The sequence below is a fragment of the Anser anser genome, assembly GCF_964211835.1.
Source record: "Anser anser genome assembly, chromosome: Z".
In the NCBI taxonomy this organism is placed as follows: Eukaryota; Metazoa; Chordata; class Aves; order Anseriformes; family Anatidae; genus Anser; species Anser anser.
Window position 1 is genome coordinate 84,049,555 of NC_139723.1, and position 16,013 is coordinate 84,065,567.

Genomic DNA, 16,013 nt, shown 5'->3' on the forward strand with positions numbered 1-16,013 from the left:
ATAAATTTCTTCTTTTTCTTTTTCTTTTTTTCTTTTTTTTTCATATACTTACAGATGCAAATACAGTATGTATAAACACACACAAACTCACACAAATGTTATATATAAATGGGTGGATATACATTCAGATTTATTAGTCAGGAAGATATCTAATATGCAATATGTGTTTCAAAACCAGTAGTTTAAATTTGATACATTTACAAGAAAGAAAAAAAAAAAAAGAGGTTCAAGTTGTAAGAGAGCTTGAGGAGCATTGCAAAGGGAAGAATCTACCAGCCTTTCTTGCATAGCTTTTATTTCTTCGAACATTTGATCTCTTTGTTATATTTGTACCATTCATTTATTCCGTTTTGTAATCCCTGTGTGAATAACTTTGATGCCATCACTGAATCTGTTGGTAGAAAAATGTATGACAAAGGGCTCTTTTTTTTTTTTTTTTTTAAACTCCCACCTCTTTGATGAGTTGTAAGGTACATTTTTATTAGTAAGGGGATTCCTAAAACTATGTAAAAGTGTAATGTTCTTTAGACAGGGAATTATATGCTGAAGCTGTTACTGATGCTTGCTCCTTACTCAGACGAAACACACATTGAGTCAAGTCACTGCAGAAGAGAAGTATATAAGTTTGTGTGGAGAACATACTATGCAAAGGATGACAAATAGACAATCTCACTGAACAGAGATAGGAAGTGTGTCTGTCTTTAAACATGTATAAGTTTGTGTATTTTCTCGCAGAAGAAAGAGTAACAATGTAGAATTGTTATTCTGGTTTGTTATTCTGGTTTCCCAGTGTTTATAAAGATCACCGATAGCACCTCCTGAAGCAAAAGTATTAGAAATTAATAAAAGTCTTGATCCTTGTTAGTATCAAGACCATATTAGGTCTTGAAACCAGGCACATGCAGGGAAATATGAACATATATTGGGGTAGCAAAGACAGCAGCTGAGTGCTCATCTCCAGATATTCCCCAGTCCAATTACTCCATCAATATTCATCCAAATCTTGTTTCCTTCCCCAGGAATTGTAGGAGCCCACTTAAAAGCAGACCAGACTTCAGTTCACAGTAAAATGGAAAGTTCTGCCTGTAACATGATGACCAGAAGGAAACCAGCAGCTGTTGACAGTGTTGCAATGCCGACTCCAGTATTATCTCTCCTACCTTCATCATCAGCAACATCTGAAGCAGGTAAAGTTGTTTCTCTCCATCCCCTCAATTTCTTCTCCACCTTCTTCCTTCCTGCACTGAACACTATGTGCTCTTCTTGATTTGAGCAGTAGTTGCAAATACGCATATCTGGCGTGATAATCAGGCTGTAATTTTTTCTAACACTTTCTTATCATTATCATCTTGGCATATCAAATCTCTTATTCACATAGTGCCACTTGCGCAATAATAAGGATACAAGTAACACCAGCCCGTATGGTCTAGCAGGGGACTCTGAAGCAAGGCTCTTGGGTTGCTTTCTCAGCCCTGTTGTTCATTTATTTGAATGTTCCCACCCCTGTAGTATGAACATGCTGAATACACAGTGAATAGCTAGGGAGCAGCTGAGATTTCTTTCTGCATACTTCAGTGATTTTAGCATAATATTCTGTCTTGCAAATGTGAAATTGTCTGGGGCAATGAACAGTGATTTAAAATATATGGGAATAAATAAGCAGTAGTAGCATGTTTTTCAATCAACTTATATTTTGTGCTTCTGTTTGGAATCAGATTGGAAGGTGATAGCTTTATACAGTCAAGAATTGAGCCAAGGCATTCAGTCATCATCATGCCTTTGGGGGGGCATGCATAGAGAAATTAATCCTGCATTGTGTCTTAATTTCCAGTGAATGGGGAGCCCACGGTACGTTACCCTACATGCAGGCATTAGGAGTTTCTTAGTCTTGTCAAACCTCTGATTCTACATTCACAAAAAGATATTTGTATCTTTGAGTTATGGAATGATAGCATATCTAATTATGCAATTGAAGGTGCTGTTTCAGTGTGCTCTTTTTGATTTTCCTCTAGTTTCCTGAATAAATAGTGAAAAACAGGGAACCATGCTGTAAAGTGGCCTCTATAAAGATAAATTTTTATGTAAAAAAAATCAAGAGTCTCTGTTTAGCCTTTAATACTTTCCTATATATAAACTAAGGATAGATTTTTAATGCAATAGAGAATGAAAGCACACAAATATTTTATGATCAGTTTCAAGATGAAAGTGTATGCTTGACTGCCTAGTTCATTCTTTCCGTTTTCAGAAGTCTAATTAAATTGTTGGTTTATCTGTAGCCCAGATGTTGAAATAATTTAGTGAAAACTGAAAGAAAATGTGTTAATGGGAAAACAGGACAGTGCTATGAGTTTCCTGTAATTAATGGAGAGCTCTTTGAAAATTCCTCCATTCGAATGAAGTCAACAAACTGAGCCCAGCTGTTGAGCAAACAGTCTTCTATGTGCCATGTTCTTGCAAGTGGCCTCAGGCAACTCTGAAGGGATGTAGAATGACAGGCAGTAAGATTGATCTTTAGTGCTGCAGACATACCAAAGCCGTGCAGAATAAAGTCAGAGGAGCAATGGAGAACTTCCAAGACATCTGATATATCCTTGTTCAATACCACTGTGGTGGAGTGGGTTGTTCAGCTTCCTTTAAGCTACCTTTGGAAACATATATTTTTGGTATAGATTTCTCTTATTACCTCAGAAGTTATTTCCAGCTATATCAATCCTCTATGACGTCCCAGCTTGGCCATTTTGATTTGTCTCTGCCTATGAGATACAGCCTCACTGCATCTGCATACCATGGGGAGGGGAGAAATACAGGGCCTCTGTGTGCCTTATTTTAAATGTGCAAAGTTTTTTGTTGTTCTTGTTGTTTTGTTTTGTCTTGTTTTTAATGCAAACACTGCTGCTTGCTTTTCTGGTGCAGCGAGGTAGGTTGTTTGTTTCTGGACAGTAGGGAAGGGATGGAGGAAAAGTACAAAAGTTTGATTGGACAGAAAGCAGCAGCAATGTGCAGCAGCAGCATGTAAGTTTACGGTTTGTTTTTATAGCCTGCATTTGAGACACAGTGTTTGCAGGAGACACTGCAGAGTGCCTGTCTCTGGTAGCACGTGGAAAGCCTCAGACATCCATTTTCAGACAGAAGTCCAGAAATGCTGGTGCTTATCTGAATTTTCTGTGTCTCGGGTGACCAAACTGCTTCTATCTCCTATCGCGCTCTAGCAATATTTCTGAAAGAAGGATTTCCTCTGTAACGGGTCCTCCCCATGGAGTAAGAGAAAATTCAGGGGGCTTTTCTTCTTCTGTCAGCTTTTCGTATCAAGTATTTCTAGCTTCTGATCACTTTGGGCTAGACTGTGCCAAATAGCTTCAGGGCTTCACAGAGGCAGCACATGGCCCTGCAGCCTGGGGAGGTGAAGGGAGATAACTATGCCCAGGCAGCAAAGTCTTCTTCCTTGTACTCCATCACCTGAAGGTTGCCATTGTGTTGTATCATCTCTTCAGAGGAATATTCCCATCTTCCTATGTCATATGCAGACACTACAGACACAGTTACTACTCCCAACCTCCTCTTCATCCCTTTTAAGATGAATTTCAGCAGACAAAGATAGGGGAAAGTCTTCCTCCCAGAGGAAAGTTTCCATGTGTAAACAGTAAAGTATGTGCAGGAGGAGAACAACAAAGCCTAAAAACAAAGCAGACCAACTTGGGTCCAGGGTTGGGCAGAGGTCTGTCTGGATAAAATGGAAAAGATTAGTACTTAGCTTTGGTTTTCAGCAGAGCAGTATATCACATGGCAATATAGCAAAATATTTTATATCAAAGAATGCTCACCAAGAGCTCCAGATGAGTTGATAACACCTAATGGCTCTCACTTCAATAGTGGTTTATTTTGGCATATCTCCCTGATATTTTGTCATATGCACACCTCATCAAATCTTCCCCCTGCAGACCCATCAGACTCCTTTCCACATAGCCTCCCTTCTCCAAATGTAGGATCAGATGTCCCTGACTCTCAACAGTCAAAATAATATTGTGTTTCCTAATATCACCTTTAAAAAGCCTGACTTGAAAGGATATTACTTATTCAAGACGTGTATTCTGACTATTGGCAGACTATATAACACAATTTAAATATTTTCTAAAGCATGCGAGTTCAGCAGCTTGCTAGGAAGAAAAGCAAAAGCATTATTAATAGTTTCTAACAAGCTTCCTGGGAAAGTCATAAACACCCCAAAGCATTTATGAAAGAAAAACTACTACAGTAAGCCAGCACAGAACAACATTTTTTTTTTTTTTTTAATTAAGAGAGAATGAGTTTCAGTCCAAAAGGAAAGGCTCTGTCAGCTTGCAAAATTTTAGGATAGCAAGAAAGTTATCTCAACAACATGAAGGAAGACATTTAGTGTTCAGCTCACAGATTTACATATAAGAGTAGCTATCTACCCCTAACTGTGTATTAGTTGATTTCAGAGAATTAGGCAGTTTGGCAGAAAGCAGATGCCTGCATTTGCTCCACTCACTCCCTGTCTACATGCCATTGAGCTCCATTCCATTCTCTGAGCCTGGGTGTCCTGGATGTGTCGGGTGACTACAACATCCATCAGGGCTGGCACAACCAACAGGACACCTGCACCCTACTTATTCAGTATCCGGGGATCAGAAGGATGCCCATGGTCATCTCAAATGGCATTAAACTCCCATTTTAGAAACAGAAGAGTAGGGATACATCCTCTACTGACTGTATGGAGCAGATCTCCGTTGACTGCAACGGGGTGTTAATACTAGATAGCAAAATAACAGATACTAATAGATCTCAGTAGAGACATAAAATCTTGCAGATTCTTCTTTTCAAATTAACTTCCTGCCCTTTGGCTTGCTGTCTTTCCAATTAAAGATGAGAGTAATACCAAATCTCCGGATTTCACCATGGACCTTGCAATTTTCCCTATATTTTCACTAAAATTCCCATCTGCAAGATTTTCATCACCAAATGAAAAATTTCAACTTTACTTTCTGGGAGAAAAAAAAAAAAACCACAAACAAACAAACAAAAAAAACCATCTTGAACATGAGAGTTTTCAAAAAGTCTTGAAAATGGGCCCTGGCAGTAGTGATAAAAGGCAAAATGTGGACAGCGAATATAAAGGCTGTGCAAAATGTGTGATTTCTTAAATCCTCTTACCTGAAGCCACTATCAGGATCTGGGAGGAACCCAAGAGAGTTGAATGCTTAGGACTGGAAATATTGGGACTTTATATGTTGGTCATCAGTGAAGCCACAGAGTAATGGCTTTTTGTAGCAGGAATCTAATTTGTTTGATCAGATGACAGAGAAGGAGCTCACAGCCACTTGCACTTAGGACTCTTATACCCACCCTTTTTAGGGGTGACCTACTTGAGAGGAATTTTGTGCAACTAATTAGATTTTTCCCTAGTAGTTTGGACATTTCCTTTCCTTTCTCTTTTCCTTTGCTACCAAAATGAGTGCATTTCTCTTTTCTTTTGTCCTCTGTGAATCACAAACTGTAAGGGGGTTTTATTTTTCTTTTTGGTGTGGGGAGTGGGTTACATATGGAAAATGTATTTTGTTTTGTAATTAATGAAAACCAGACTTTGGGAAGTTGGCCATTCAGGTCTTTATTTATAAGAGAGCATATGTCTGTGCTTTGTTTATGACTCACTCCTACTTCTTGCATTGTAACTTGGGTTTGTTTATGCAAGCTCTTTGCTGAATCCAAGCAACATGGTGGTATAAGAGCCAATAATTTATGTTGTCCAAGAGGGGAGGACAGTAAGTGATGTTTGTATGCTGAATCTGTCATAGTGAGCAAGGGAAGATTCTGCCACTTGACAGCTCCTGGTTATCTACAGAAAATGCTACAACAGCAACTTTATTTTAAACTACTGCTAGAAGATTGCCCTGTTAGCCATGAAGGGAATGATAACCCCACAAATGAACCTTTCTCAAAATCTTGGCCACTCTGGAAACTTCAAAGATTTCAAACCCAAATGACTGCTTGACAGTCAGGTGTAAATTAAATTTGCAAGTAGATGTGGGCTGAGGTTAATTTAGTGGGATGTTTTATTCTTTACTGAAAAGAAATCATGAACTCTATCATTTCTTTTCCAGCAGCGCAGAACGGATATGTTAGGAGTGAAAGGGAGCACCAGTTATTGCAATAACAGAATTAATACATACAGTTTCACTCACAAAGGGGTAGTTACTTATAATCCAAAATGCAAATCTTGAACTCTGAACAAATGCCACGTTCGTTAAAGGACAATGAAACAATTTAAGAAAAACAAGCAAGGTCTCGTGTCCTAAGCAAAGGCCCAGGAGCCAAGAAATGCTGGGTTCTCTTTCCAGCTCTGACAATGACTCACAACATGACCTTGGCAAGAGACTTAACTGCTTTGGACTTCACTCAGATCTAAAGTAAGTGATCTGAACCAGACAGGAGTAAGCTTACTTCAGGGGCAATTAAAGTCAATTATACGACTGATAGTTTCAGCAAGTTTCTGTGGAGATGGTAGTAAAGAAATCCAAGCGGGACTAACGAATTTACCACAGGAGAAGAGTGTCGCAGAACTTTCCAGTGCCCACTATTTTCAGTAACAAACACTTTTCATACTATCTGACATCCATGGCAAGCATTAAAGACCAGGGTGAGCCATCAGGAGTATATGTTTGGGGTACACAAAGTTTAATAGTTACGGTGGACCAATGTTACACCTATGCTAAGCTGCCCTTTCTTCATCCTACTAGAGGCTTAGGAATGAGACTGAAGCACACCCACAGTAAAACATTGCTGTAGGAAAGTTTTGCTGCTTTAGAAGAGAAGAGAACTGGAGAGAGATCACTGAGGACAACTTAGCAAAGTTGTGTTTTCATCTAGAACAGTAAAAGAGGAGGTAACAGCAATTCTTCTGGGACTGTAATAAATTACTTTTTTTTTTCTTTTTTTTTTTTAATTGCTTGTCTGTGCAAAGTCCTTTCTCACAGCCACTGCTTCTTCAGTAGTCATATTCAGCCTATCATGCTTGAAAACCCCTAGTCTTCGTGATACTGAAAGCAGACAAAGGAGAGTTTCCACTCACTGTTGTTTGACCCTGCCCTGTTTCTGTCCTTGTCTCCCAACAGCCAGCCCACCACTGAAAAAAAGGTTCAAGCGCCGTGAAATCGAAGCAATCCAGTGTGAGGTGCGCAAGATGTGCAACTACACCAAGATCCTGTCCACAAAGAAGAATCTGGATCACGTGAACAAGATCCTGAAAGCCAAGCGGCTGCAGAGACAATCAAAGACAGGCAATAACTTTGTCAAGAAGCGGAGGGGGCGTCCCCGGAAGCAGCCCCTCTCCTTTGACGAAGACTCCAGAGACCAAATGCCCGTTCTGGAAAAATGCATTGACCTTCCCAGCAAAAGAGGTCAGAGACCGACACTGAATCCATTGATATTGGAGCAAGCAGCCACCCAAGACACAATCATGGCCACCATTGAAGCTGTCATACACATGGCTCGAGAGACGCCACCCCTGCCACCTCCTCTCCCTCCTCCCCCCCCCCCACCCCCTCTCCCTCCACCCCGGACGCCCCGGGTTGGGAAAAGGAAAAGCAAGTCCCCGCAGGAGGAGGAGGAGGACGTGAAGGTGAAGCGGCACCGGAAAGGCAGAGGAAATGAAAGCGAAGGCCTCCCGTAAGGCCAGCACACCCCGTCGGATGTCGGGTGCTGGCAGCAGGGCGCGCCGGGACTGATGGACTGGAGGCACACGGTCTGCTTTGCCCCCGCGGCAGCACCGGACTTGTTCTTCAGGTGGCTGAAACCCACCATGGAGAGCTGTGCCAGCAGGGGTTCACATCTTCCTCTTCATCGCTTCGGCCCCGGTCCCTCAGGAAAGAGGGGGAAAGGGTGAGGGGCTGGAAAGGTAGGGGCGAGGGGGGTGGGGGTGTAAAAGTTGGGGATATCGTCTACTTTGCAGAGTTTCCAAAACTAATCAGCATCTCGGCGTTGCTGTGCTCACACCGTACCCGGAGGCGGGAGGTCGTCCTCGCAGAGAGCTGAATGTTGTCACTAGGGCTGCATGCTTGACTCTGATTCTGTTTGGCAGGCCAGGTGAAACTAAGAGTAACCATACCATAGTAGAAATCACTGAAAAAAAAAAAAAAAAAAAAAAGAAAGAAAAAAAATTTAAAAAAAAGTGTAATTTTCTCAACTGTGATCTTGGTTATAATCTGTTTGAATTTTTCTTTTTTTTTCAGTTTTATATACCTACCAGGTTTTGGGGCAGCATAACTCCAAATGCCTGACTCCTGCTAGAATTATGTATTTTTTTTTTCTCATTTACTTGCCTAGTTACAACTAGCTGCAATATAGGCAATAGAAAAGTAGAGCCTTACACACACACACTCTCATTCTGAGTGCTATCCCAAGGAACGACAGAATATCACAGCATTTCAAATAAGGTGTACGTGGATATTCAGTTATGATAGCATGTTTCTATGAAGCAACTTGGCATTTCCAATGGCATGTGAAAAAGGGGTCATCCATCAACCAAGTTGTTTTGATGTTCGGTACATGTGAGTAGAGAACAGCAAGACACTTCTGGGGAATAGAGTTATAGTAAACATGGACAAAATCACCAAAAAAAAAAAAAAAAAAAGATTAAAAAGAGAAAAGAAAAAAGTAGGACAGAAAAAATAGAGTAAAAAGACAGGGCCCAACCCTACCAGTTCTTACCACTTGCAATTCCCAGTGAAATTATGGGAAACCCAGGATCCGAATTATTTGCATTGGGTAGAAATGCCTTGATAAGTTCTTTTAAAGAAAATAGATAAAGTAGATTCTTTAAAAAAAAAAAAAAAAAAAAAGAACAAAACCCTATGGAAAATAGGTTCTTTCTTGGCAATTATTTCTTCAAAAAGAAAAGGAATAAGTGTTCTTATCTGAAAATAAAAATAAAATGTTCAAAGGGTATCACCACTGCAATTGTATTAATGCCACTTTGGACATGTTCTCCAAGTTGTGGTTGCCTTAATAAACTAAAAAGAATTTTTTTTTTTTGTACATAATGTAATTATAAAGCTCTCAGTCTGCATGGATGCAAACTGTGTGTGACAAATCGTCTCTTTAAATGGTCAGTTCAAATTGTACATTTCTCATTCGAGTTGTACGTTAACCATTGATCTAACTTGGGTAAAACACCTGAGCTTCATTTCCACAGCCCAATCAAAATGTTTAACTTAAAAAAAGACTGATCGTGAAGCTGTTCCATTGCAGTAACAATGCTTTAAAAAAAAAAAAAAAAAAAAGTCAGTTGTTGAAATTTGAAATAGGTACGTTCAACTTTATTTTTTTTTTAAAGTCCTTCAGTACACTCAACACCTGGTATGGCAAGATGGATATTAAAAATGGGAGGGGGAGGGACAGAAAATTCCAGTAAGGGAGCGGGGAGTGGAATTATTTAATGATTCACAAGCCAACTGTTATTCCCTTTTTTGAGAAATCTTTCAACTGGCATGTTGCCAAGGAAACTTCAAATAGCACGACACTAAAAAAAAAAAAAAAAAAAAGACAACAAAAAAGTCCCCACAAAAAAAAATTACATTTTTATTCTGTTATTTATTTACAAAAATCATATCAAGACTATGGTGTTAAAGGGACACTGTAAACATACAGCTCATTATTCTTAGAGACTGATTTTTCTTCTGTGATAGCACCTTAGCTTATTAAAACTGAATGCATTTGGGGATTGACTGGGGCTTGGGGGCTGGGAGAGGTTTTTTTGTGTTTTTGGGGAGTGTTTTTTGTGTTTTTGTTGTTGTTGTTGTTGTTTGTTTGTGTTTCTTTTTTAAGGCTGGAACAAATGTTGAGATCCTATCTCCTTAAAACTGATAAGATGGATCACAGAATTTTGTTTCTGATCTGTTTTGCATCATTCATCATACTCATTTGTGCTTTTTGTTTTCCAATTAATGCAGCTTAGAAATAAACTGACTGGTTGCTACTTCTGTTGCAACCAACTTTGCTTTTAAGTTCTCTTGAATCAGTGCAGTGCTATCGACTAGGCCTGCAGGAAAAAAATGCTTATGCCTCCTCCAGCTCCTCCCTTCTTCCTTAAAACACATTGGACTGAGGTTTAGTTGATTCAGAAACCTTTGGTTTTCCATCTTTCCCTTGGGCCTGCAAATAGTTGACAGTGTCTCTTAAAATGTAAGAAAAAAAAAAAAAAAAAGTTTGGTATTCCAGGTAGCCTATAAACTGAAACTAAGCCATCTACCCTCAGTTTCATCTTCAGTGATCTCTTTATTAGCCTTGAAGGACATTTCAACACATAGCAAGCGGAGCAAAGGTCTGAAAGGACCAGATTCTGTCACTGAACGCCTGTTGAGGTTTTGAGATGCATCAGACCTTACAGAGTGCCAGTAAGGGCACCTAAATGACTCTATGATTCTATGAAAATGCTCTTATCCTTCCAAAATGTACTATCCAAGATGCTGCTAGAGGCAAAGTGTTTAAGGGCAGCCTCCACTTGGAAAGCACAACCCCATATGCCCTTTACAGACCATTTTGCATATGGCGAAAAAAATAAAAAGGCACTTTTGGTCCTAAAAAACTAAGGGTAGCATTCAAGACTTGGTAACTGCAATCTGTCCACTTAGGATGGGCTCTACCCTGGGTGCCCAAGGTTTGTTTTTCTTAGTGAGAAGGTGCTGAGAGAGCACGGCACTGCGGTACTGCCAGGGCTGTTTGTCCAAACACCAGCCTGGTGCAGACAGTCCTGGCTGGCAGGAAGATTAGCTTGTTAATTTGTATGAAAGCAGGCTGAAAATACTGTTAGATGGCACTCAGAATTTGTGTTCTGCATGTTGCATAGTCTATAAATATGATAAGCAAGTTGCTGACAGAATAATATTATAAGGCGATGTACTACATGCAGATCATAAAGGATTTAGTTTTAGGGCTTAAGGCTAAAATCCCACTCCTGCAGTTTATTACCCAACGATATTCCAGTAATGAGCTTTCTGGTTTTTTTTTTTCTTTCTCTACCACTAGGAAGATTTACTGAGGAACTCTCTAAATTCTCTCCACACATTTCCAAGGACTGTATAAAACTGGGGTGAAAGCCCTTTTGCTTATTAAGACCAAAAATACCTTTCAAACACGTCCATCGTGTCACAGATTAACACGTCTTAGCATGCTTCAATAAAAACGCAAAACAAAATCACATGGCTCTCAGCCATATGAAATGAGGCCGCAGGTTTGCATCTTATCCGTGGGTCCTATATTCCTCATCCCGATGTAAAAAAAAATGGGGATATAAATGTGCAGGGAGAGAGGAAAAACAAATAAATGATTGCTTGTGTCTCCAAGAGCTTCGTACTGCCAGTTTATTGAGCCCTTCATTATTAAATTTTCTGTGAAGCACCTTGCATGTTTTTGGGTAACTGTCCAAAAAAAAAAATTAAAAAAAAGCAAAAATAAAAAAACAAAACAAAAAATGATAGTAGTAATCAGCTGCTAGGTTATCCTACAGCATGGCCCATGCCTCACCACTTGATGACAATGCTTTAAATCATCCATGTAGAATATTAGGTTTGCGTTCTCAAATTTTTTGGGCAGTATGGTCTGATGAGGTGCTGGTTCGTCACTGGGGTTTCTGAGCACTACAGCAATATGACGAATAAGCAGTAATCACAGTTCCATACCAACTCTTAATTTCACAGGCCCTGATTCAGGACTGCACTTAAGTGCATTTAAATAGTATCCTGAAGGAAAAAAAGAAAAGAAAAGAAAAAAAAAAAGGACAGGAAAAAACAAAAACAAAATGGTTTTCTGAACTGAGAAAACAAACATCATGCCCTTGCAATGCCTATTCCTTCCATATCATCCAAAAACTGGAGTGCAGCAGTTCTGAGACAATTACAAGCACATTTCAACAAAGGACACATGTTTAAGATGTGCTTAAGATGCCTGCCTAGGTTGTATAAAACACTACACACACAAAAAAAAATAAATGTAAAAACGTGAAAAGAGCTGCCAATTGGACAACATGGGGAAGCAGTTCAATCCCATGTTGGTTTGTTTTACTTTTCTTTTTCTTTATTTTTTTAAGCTATTTCTTAAATAATAAATGCACATGAAGTGTTAAATATGTATATACTGTATTTCAAAAAAATAAAATAAAAAAAATCAAACGAATGGGGCACAAGATTGTTCTATAAGTCGTGCTGGCTAATTTTTAGTTTGTATTCATAAGTGGTTTTTAAAAGCCTTTTTTAAAGTGTAATTTGCATGTTCTACTTTGATTGTATGTAAACATATTTTAGAGCAAAAAAATGTATTTGTATTTTATTGAATATAGAGGCAAGAAAAAAAACTTGTACATTGTTTGAAATGTTCTTTTTGTAACAGTTTTTATTCATGAAGCATTTTTGTACATTTAAAAATGGATATGGACTTGATGTTCTTTGAGGCTTAGATACATCTGGCATGCTTTAATGTCATGCTCCTTCATGATCTTAGATGTTGGTTTTTAAACATTTTTTTCTAAAACAAAGCTCAGTCTTTTCGCTACCAAATCAGGTTAGCACAGTATAGAGCACTTAACTAAAAAAAAAAAAAAAAAAAAAAAAGGAAAAAAAAAAGTTAATCCTATTCATATGTTATTCATTGTGTGAAATTAAAGGAATTCAATTCAGTCTAACATGAGTTGTGAATTCTTTTGTCTTATTTTCCATCTGTTTCCCATCACTAGGGAGTTTAATAGCTTTTGGGATACTAATACCATGCATTCACAAGCCCTCTTTATGGTAATGGAGAAAAACATGCTTTGGTTCTGTTTCTTTTTCTCTTCTTCTTTTTTTTTTTTTTCCTTTAACTTTTCCCAGAATATCCTTAAAAGTTAAAAATGGACTGTGCCATGGGCCCCGTGGACAAAAAGGGGGCTTCCCACACTGAGGCTCTGTGTATCACCAAATGAGCAGAAAGCTCTTCGGTCCAAATTGTGTCACCAGGAATGGTGGTACCCACCGCACAGGTGGGACTCCCACTCCCAAAGGAGATGGAGCATCACCTCCAGGCCTCTGCAGGGTGAGGAGTGCCAGGGGCTCCACCACCTTCCCCAGTGTCTCATCAACCTGTGCATGGAAAGCAAATCCCATTCCCTGGAAAAGGCAGTGATGCTCAGGTGGGATAGGTGACAGTGTCCTCTCATGTTCTGCCCTTCAGTTTTTTGGGATGGGTTGGTTTGGTGGGACAACCTCATCTAACCACTAGGAGAACTCCTCTGCTGCTTTTACAGCTATTGCTTCTCCCCAGGGTTGTGCCCAACTTCACGTTTCTGGTGTAGAGCTGCTCTAAAGAGCTCATTTTAATGGGTCTTTTTTCTTTTTCTTCTTTGTATCTTTAACATATGCACAGTCCCAGCATTTGACAACAGTTTGCAAAAGCGCTGACATTTTCGCTCACTGTTTTTATCGGGCTCTGTGGTGTATAAGCCACTGGTCTCTGACTGTAACCACATTTTTGTAAGAGGCCTGTGGTAAGACTTCCTCAGAAGCATCTGTGAACTGTCAAGTTTCATGCTTGCTGCTGTAGTATCTGAGGACTGATCTCCCCTCCCACCAGCTCTTTTCTGAGATTTACCTCCCACTGAGCACTGCTGTGCTTTCATGGTATCACCTTGCAGGGATGATGGAGAAGGCAGGGAGAGCATCTGCTGGGAGAGAGGGCGTTGGGGATGTTCAGTTTCTGTCACTGTGTGTGTGGCAAGGGATGAGGGCCGATGTCGGTCAGTTCTTCATACATTCATGGCTCTGATCTCCCTTTTTTCACCAGACTGCTGACACCATGTACAGTGTCAGAGCACCATACTCCTCTCTGGTCTCCTCCTGGGCTGGAAGGAGTCCTTGTTCAACAGCCTTGTTGGTTTTCTCAAGGTAAACTCAGGCTCTTGCTAGGATCTCTCTCTGTTCATCCTGACTGTTTCATCCCTGATAATTACTCCACTATTGTCTCCTCTTTCCCCTGAAAGGAGAAAAAAAAAAAAAAAAAAAACTTAGGAAAATCACAGGCTTTGGTAGGTTGTTGCTTTTTTTAGGTAATCTTTGTTTAATGAAGTACTATTCTCATGTCTATATTTTGCTTGAGTCCAGTGCTTTCCCAATTTACTTAAATACTTTCATTATTAATCTCTGCCTGAAATAATACCAAATAATGAAAACGCCAAGTGTGTCAGAAATAACTGTCATTAGAAACAACGTTATTTCCTGATTATCCTCCTTTTATTTTTCTGAGCATCCTTTGCTCAGAGAATTAGTGAAGCTCTGTTCAAACCTTCTTTGGTCATCCTCCATATTTTTGGAGTTTGAACTGTTGAACTTACGTTGTGTGAAGGGAAGTTTAATTGGTGGAGATGCCTGCAGCTTGTATGCAGGTTGTGTGAGCTCATGACAGCTATTTGCTATTCTGTAACATGGAGCATGCACATAACTTTAGAACAACTCTTCTGTTACCAAGTAGAAGAATTTTCCATGACTTTGAAGGGATGGATAACAGGATCCTGTTCAAGGTTCTTCAATACATATCATTCTGCATGTGCTAGAAAGCAAAGGAAAGCATAGATAACCTAAAAATACATATGTTTGGCCTTTTATGAGTAATTAATGAACTGCATCATTACTGCAGTAACACAGAGGGTTCCAAGCTAATGGGAAGTATAGAAATCACAGCAAAGTGTGGTGTATCAAACATCTATGCATTTTTACTGTGAGCTGCAGGAACAACTGGCATGAAAGCACCACAGGAGCTGTAAGAGGAGTTGAACAGAATATCAGTGCCATCATAAGTCATTTCGTTACAACAATTAACTTTCTCTGTAACACAGAGCAGGACCCAGTGGCTCACATTGTCAGCTTATGCAGATCAGCACTATCCATTTCAAATGTGTTAAAGCAGTTTGCAGGAGAAAAAGGTCTGTTTTCATTTTCCTCATGGAAACTATTCATCCCAAAGTGGCTTTGGAGTGCCCCTAGTAATATGATGTAATATAAACTACTGTTGTTTGTTGCCTGTAAGAAATGTCATATTGAAAATGTACTAAAAATCAAATGTTTGGAAAACTTGTTCAGCAGCAGTAGTAGTCAGACCACTATGATTTTATAAGAGCTGTGGTTGAAAGAAGTGGGGAAAAGAAGTGGAAAGTCCTTGGGAAAAGGATGAAGCATTAGTTTTGTATGGATCAGGAAGATATTTATGTATTGAGATCTGGTTCTTCTTGGGACCCTTCTGTGCTTCGAAAAAATTCTTAAAAAATTGTCCTAGCCCTAGGTATCATGGAGTACATCAGCCTTGCATAAATCAAGCTTGGAGGAAGCACAGTGTTTCTTTTGCAGTGCTTGAAACAGACGTGGTTTGTATGGCATCCGTTAGCTTGGAGGGATTTAGCCCCTTCTAAAATCCCTCCCCAGCCAGCAATGCAAAGCTCAGAACAGGGACCCTGTTTTCTGACCGTCATTTTCCAGATAACCTACTCCAGAAGAGGGGCAAAGTCAGAGGTACAATCATTTGATTGGCCTTGAGTATCTTTGAAAGGACAATAAAATGTCTTTCTCCGTTTTACTCCCACACATGCTCGTATCTGGAAGTTCCTAAACCCCCCACAGATGTTATTGGTAAATAATACTCCAATTAAATCAACAGTGGTTTTATCGTCAACTGAAAGGGAACAAAATTCCCTGCAGCACCCCCCTGATTTAGCTTGCCACAATACTATTTTTGACCTCAAATACCTCTTAATGTCTTCTAGTTGCCTCACCCAATTTTCTGTTTATATACTCAAAGAACAAGTATTTCAAGCAGAAAATTAATAAAAAAGGACAAAATGTGAAAGCCTCTGCAAGGTAAAGGCAAGGAAGAGAGCACATGAAGAGCATCTGCGGGTGAGCATTGTGCAAGAGCACAATTAGAAAAGGGATGAAACGTGATCTCTGAAGGAAGCAATGATGATGTGGTGGAGCTGTAATGAA

At 39.5% G+C, this 16,013-nt stretch overlaps 1 protein-coding gene across 7 annotated transcripts in view; it reads left to right on the forward strand.

The window, feature by feature from the left end:
* Window positions 1–12,691, forward strand: part of SETBP1 (SET binding protein 1) — a 261,023-nt gene extending 248,332 nt beyond the window's left edge. For all 7 annotated transcript variants that reach the window (XM_083818164.1, XM_083818159.1, XM_083818160.1 and 4 more), the window contains 2 exons: window positions 1,020–1,187; window positions 7,131–12,691. In XM_083818164.1, coding sequence (XP_083674290.1) covers window positions 1,020–1,187; window positions 7,131–7,687 — 725 coding nt within the window. In that variant the 3' untranslated portion in view covers window positions 7,688–12,691. The remainder of the gene's footprint in view (window positions 1–1,019; window positions 1,188–7,130) is intronic.
* Window positions 12,692–16,013: the final 3,322 nt, after the last annotated feature.